Source organism: Buceros rhinoceros, unplaced genomic scaffold, assembly GCF_000710305.1.
Source record: "Buceros rhinoceros silvestris isolate BGI_N320 unplaced genomic scaffold, ASM71030v1 scaffold17667, whole genome shotgun sequence".
NCBI classification, from domain to species: Eukaryota; Metazoa; Chordata; class Aves; order Bucerotiformes; family Bucerotidae; genus Buceros; species Buceros rhinoceros.
This window is the reverse complement of record NW_010421742.1, coordinates 24,853-30,852: the sequence shown is the minus strand read 5'-3', so window position 1 is coordinate 30,852 and position 6,000 is coordinate 24,853. Positions and strand designations below refer to the sequence as shown.

Sequence of the window (6,000 nt, the reverse complement as noted above, 5' to 3'; positions counted from 1 at the left end):
AGGGAAAGGAGGCAAGAAATGTAAAACTAAAGCAAAATAGCTGGGAAGGAGGGTGAACTCAGTGAAAGCTAACACTGGGTCAAGTCAAGAATGGAGTAATGCTGGCTGTGCATAGGATGGATCCAGTACACTCTCTGGGGTAGCAGTTGATGTGAAGGTCCATATTCATTTTCAGAGAATGGCTGATGCTGCAAGACATAGAATGCAGGATGTTCCAGTGCCTCCTGGGCTGGATTTGGGGTGTATTCATTCTTGGCTGTGGGGCTCCACCCACCTCTGCCCTTAAAATTAAATTTGATGCCCCATTTCCACTCAAAGTGTGGATGGTGTTACTTGTAACAGTATTGATCTAGCTGCAGGTGGGCTTACTTCATGCACTGCCATTTGGTATTTTGTAATCAGATGCATGTTTTCATGAGTCCCAGCTATTTTTTCAAATAGATCTAGAGGTGCTCTTGAATTCTTGAGTCCTTATTTTCATGAACACCCCCTCAATGTGAATTAAAGCCAAAGCACAGTAAGTTGATGCATGAGCAAGACTTTTCTCCTAGGGAGCAGGGTGCCCTGGGTTGGGTCCAACAACTTTGTACTGCTAGAGATTTGGACTTTTTCTTCCATATATCTGCACAATTTTTTGCTTGTGCTACTTGAAGTGGGAAGAACTATTTTAAGGGGTAGGTGAAGACTAAGGTTGCCTGTTGTGTTCTGGGCTGTAGCCTTAAGCTGCTCTGATGTTTCTGTCCCTACTCTGTTCTGCACAGTTTCTCAGCTCATCAAATGGAGGAAACTGTGCAGAGCTATTTTATGCATAAACAAAACAGTTGAAAAGCTTAGTTTGCTTTACTAGAGACACTGACTGACAAAGAGGGAAATAGGATTATTATAGGGTGATAGGATTATGCCGCTTTTCAGGAAATGCTACAATGCAGATATCTCTTCTGGAGCCTCTGTTTTGGTGAGAAGTGACTCAAAGTCTCATACTAATTCAAGATGCTGACTGTTTGTGGTTGGTCTGCCTCAAACCCCTACTGCTCTAGGCATGGGAGGTATTCATGTCTTGGAGAGCATTAGAAGTTAAATCCCTGGAGTTGTTCAAAGTATTCGTGCTGCCTCTCTCCTTTCCCAAAGATTCTTGAAGACTCTCTCCTCCAACTCTTTTAAATAAGTCAATAAAGGTTTGAATGATGCCTGTCTCTTTAAAACAAAATGCTTTAATCAGCATGTGTAACTGCAGAAGTCTGGAGCAAGGTGTAAATCCTATTAATTACACAGGCTGCAGGAAGATACTCAGGAGGGTAGGAGGAAGACCAAGACATGTGCTTCTGAGTGAGCATTGCAGCTACAAAGGTGTCAGGTGCCAAAGAGCATGCGTTTGCTGCTCTTTGGTGTGTATTTGTGGGAAGCATCAGGAGTCTTGATGTACATGAGTCACTCCAGCAGCAGCTGTGAGTCACATCCATACATGTCAGTGTAACTCTTTGGCTGTGCCAGCACCAGAAAGGAGCAATTGGAGGCATCGTGGGATGGGAGAACTAGCTCGCAGAAGTCCTCTGATACTAGCTTAGGAGACTTTCAGAAAACATAATGTAATCTGAAGCTTGATTTGTATGGCTGCTATGTTTCAGGTAAGCTTCTTTGTGGCCGAGTGGCTTCTGACAGTGTCCTGGACTCTAATACCAGTGCTGCTTGGTAATCTAGAATACTCTAAACTTAAAGCCCCACACCTGAAAATATCCTCTGTGACCACCTGTGATTTGTTAATTTAACTAAACTTTTATTAGAATGTCAGTTATTGAGGGCAGAGCTTCTGTATAGGAGAATAAAAGATAACAAAGTGGAGGAACTTGATGGAAGAGTGGTTGCTTCTGTTACAGATTGGAAAATAATGTGCGAACGTGTTTTTGATTGTATAACAACAACAACAGCTGCCTTGAAACACAGAAATAAAAATTTCCCTTCCAGGTGCTGCTGGTGCACTTGCACCACAGAGTTTGTGGGCTGGAAAAGTGCTAGTCCTTGCCCTGCACATGGGAACTGATGATTACTGCAGTTTCCAAGAGTTATGTGATATTACTCATTGAGTGTCCTGGAAGAGGAACCTCTGGGGTGTAGTGAGTGGCATATCAAGCTGAGCTATGTGCTCTACAGTTACAGGTTCTTAACAAGTAATGTTTATAGTCACTGGTTTGGACAAATTGCTGTTGTTTTCAAATCTGTGTTAATTTTCAGGGTTGTTTGTTGAATATATTGACGGTGTTTGTTTTGCTTTTTTTTTCTCCCAGGAACTTAAATCTCAATTATTCTTGTTTATCTCTCCCTCCCTCAGGATGACAACTGGGGTGAGACCACAACAGCAATCACAGGCACCTCTGAGCACAGTATTTCCCAGGAGGACATTGCGCGGATCAGTAAGGATCTGGAGGACAGCTTTGGGTTGGACTGCAAACGTTACCTGGGCTTAACAGTGGCAGCTGTTCTTGGACTCCTTGTCTTCCTTACCCCCATCGCCTTCATTCTGTTACCCCAGATCCTGTGGCGGGATGATCTGGAGCCGTGTGGTACTGTCTGTGAGGGACTGTTCATCTCTGTGGCGTTTAAACTCCTCATTCTTCTGATTGGGACCTGGGCTTTGTTTTTCCGCCAGCCCAAGGCAGATATACCAAGGGTGTTTGTGTTTCGGGCCCTTCTGTTGGTCCTCATATTCCTGTTCGTGTTTTCCTACTGGCTCTTTTACGGCGTTCGCATCTTGGACTTGAAGGACACCAACTACCAAGGAATAGTGCAGTACGCAGTGTCTCTGGTGGATGCTCTGCTCTTCATTCACTACTTGGCTATTGTGCTGCTGGAGCTACGGCAGCTGCAGCCCATGTTCACTGTCAAGGTAGTTCGGTCAACGGACGGAGAATCACGATACTACAGCTTGGGGCACTTGAGGTAGGTACAAGTCCTTGAAGTCCAGAGATGTAGATATGTGTGGTTACGCTGTAGCACAAGGCATCACTGCTTTTGTACATGTGGTATTGCTGGTTTCTAAGTCTTCCCCCAGAGGAGTCCTGGAGTCTCTCCAAAGTTACCAAACTGAACCTCTCTTCCCCTCTGTGAGTGTGGGAAGGGTTGTCCCTGCTTCAGAGAAGTCCTATGCATTTCTGTAGATGAATGAGCAGATGGCACAACTTCAGGTTGGTCATTGGGCGAAGCCTGTTGAGATCTTTGTTTAAGATTTTCTCTGGGCCTCTTGCCCTGAATCCTTATTGGAGGAAAGGGGAGAGGTCTCCTTGTGTAGTCAGGGCTGGCCTGTGCTCTTTGGCTGCACGGGCCAGGTGCCACGTAGAGAGCAGCCATCCACGCTGTGCAGAGCATGGCTCTTCAGGAGCATGGCCTGGTCTCCTGACAGCAGGCTGAAGAAAGAAGAGAGTGGCCCTGTGTGACAAAGCATTCAGCAGCCTAACGTGCTGTTGAAAATGTCCGTTTGTCCTCATTGTCCTGTGAGGAACCTGAGCAAACATTCTTTCCGGCTGATCAAGCACTGTCTTTTGGATCCTGTGTGTGTCTTTTGTGGCCAGTTGAAATGCTTGTGTTCAGGTGTTTGTGCTCTGAAGCCTGTTACTGTGACAGGCTGAGTCTACCTTGAAGAGCTTAGCCGGAGAGCTACGCTGCAGGATCTGAAGGCTGCTTCCAGTGGCTGGGGATGCTCCTTGCTTCTAAGATCAGCAGTTTTCTGCAGGCTTGACAGGAATATCATTTAGTCCTGCTAAATCAGTTGCCTCAATGCAGCCAAAATCTCCCAGCAGTTGAAGCATTTAGGAACAATATTTGTAATGAGTGTTGGGGCACACGTAGATGCTTTAGATTGGCAGTGCTGTGCTGCTCCTGGTTTGGTTTTGTAGTGTGATGCTCTTTCTGTCATAGGTATGGATCAGTTTGCTGGTTCAAACGCATCTGGAGTGTTTAGGAGCTGTGCAGTATCTGTAGGTATGACACACGTGTGCCTGCTTCCACCTTCAGCCTGGGATTAGTGCTTCCCTTGGCAAAGGTACAGGAAAGGACACGTGTCTCAGCCTCCTTAGATCCTGTGTCCTGTGAAGCTTTCTAGAAATCTCTTAGTTCCTGTGCCCTGTGAAGGTAGCAGCTGAGCTCTGAAGATGATTCTCCAGATGGTATGTGTGCTTAGACATATGTTATGCTTATCCTGTCCAGACCCCTATGGCATGCATATCTATTGCAGATGGAGATTAGTGTCTGCTGGCTTACGTGAGTATAGGAACAGTCTCCTGCAGCCATTAGCTTAGCAGTGGAATTGCTTTGAAGCAGATTTAGTGGTTGAAGCTCAGGACTGAGAGTTGACTCCTGGATAGTGTTTCTGGCTTAATGGAAGAATCTTAAAGGCCTTTTGGGTGAACTAGTTTTAGATTCTGCTGTATTTTCCTTCTCTTTAAAATGTGGATAACCCCTCTTCTGTAATGGAAGTGCTCCTATTGACTGAATGAAAGGCCCCCTTCAGGGTTTAAAAAAAATGAACCAACTTCTGTTAGTTTTCTTATTAAATCAATTAAAAAAAAAAAAGAAAAACCTTAAATTCCTCTATAAGTCACAGATCCAGCATAGCCTTTAAGACTAGGGAGATTGAAAGACAACTGCCAAAGAATGCTACAGCTTTGTGCCTTGAGGTGTGCTGAGGCAGTTCTCTCATAACTGAATTCTGCACATAAAGTTCAGTACATTTATGTATATACCTATATATACACACATTGTGTGCAGGTTTGGTTTGAGAGAGTTTGGTGGCAGATTGTGGGGTTTTGTTCAGAGGAATTCAGATCCTACACCTGGCAAAGTCTGCATGTCTGGCTTTAACCATTAAGTAATCTCACCATCAGAGGCAGAGAATTTGCTCAAGAATCAAGGCCTAAATATTTAATAGCACATGTGTTAGAAATAGTGTTCTCTCCAATTCTCCCTTTGCAGCAAGGTTTTGAAATGCCTTGGGTGGTGGCGAGAGCGGTAAAGAGTTGTAAAACCTAGGGTGAAATCTGAGACGTATGAGAAATTAGTAACTCCTCTTTTGTTAGCAAGCTGATTTGTTAGCAAGCAATTTTGTTTGGCATATTGAATCCAAACCATGCAGTATGTAGATGCTTCATTGTCGTATTTTAAGGAGAGTTTTGTCAGCAAGTCTCCTAATGGTAAATGATGTTTCTTTTTCATTAGTTTCTGACAGATGAGTATCGTGTATTGACACAAGTTTTGAAGCCTGCCTGTCTTTTCACCTTTACTAATTTAAAGGTAGAACTGTGTGGGTTTGATTAGTGGCCAAGCGTCTCAAAAGTAAGGGAGCATTCACTCTCCCTCGCACTACAAGCAACGGGGAGAGTTACTTGCTTGTAAATGGTAAGAGCTGCTGGTCTTGATACAGAGTGTGACCCCAGTGTGACAGACACTGTAAGAAATGAACGTAGTTGATATCTCCTTCAACTTCTAAATGCTTTGGATTGTGAGATGTTTATGTAAAACATGAGAAATTTGGGAACTTTGGAACATCTTTGCAGCATAATTTTGCGAAGTTCACGTAAGGGTCTTGACACTGATAGCGAAATGTCAGTCAGGGTCACAAGGGGCTGCCTCCGCCTCTGGTTGGCGCTCTGGCTGAGGCATGGGGCTGGAATGGGATGTGGAGATCTGTTGATGGGAAAATGTGGAGACATGCAGTGGCAGTTTGGATTATCTGGGAAGACTGGAGAAGCAGCCTCATTGTTTGTGCTGGAGAGGTGGTTGTAGCTATGATGGAGTATGCATATACTACTTGTTGCTGCCTCTGGGCTCTCCATTTGCCACCATGCGTGCTCGCCTTGCCCCAGCACTTTTGAGGGGTCTTAGTTTGTGGACTACCACCTGGAAGGAGGAAACGTGCTTTAACAGGTATAGCAACCTGACTGTCTCCTGAAATCAAAATCTTGCTGGCTCAGTCCAGCCTTTTGTCCTCCTCATGCTCTCAGATATCTTAGA

General features: G+C 44.7%; 1 protein-coding gene across 2 annotated transcripts in view; it reads left to right on the top strand.

Annotated features, from left to right (window-relative positions):
- Positions 1 to 6,000, top strand: part of LOC104496651 (vang-like protein 1) — a 31,665-nt gene that overhangs the window by 2,675 nt on the left and 22,990 nt on the right. For both annotated transcript variants that reach the window (XM_010139806.1, XM_010139805.1), the window contains one exon: positions 2,327 to 2,934. In XM_010139806.1, coding sequence (XP_010138108.1) covers positions 2,327 to 2,934 — 608 coding nt within the window. The remainder of the gene's footprint in view (positions 1 to 2,326; positions 2,935 to 6,000) is intronic.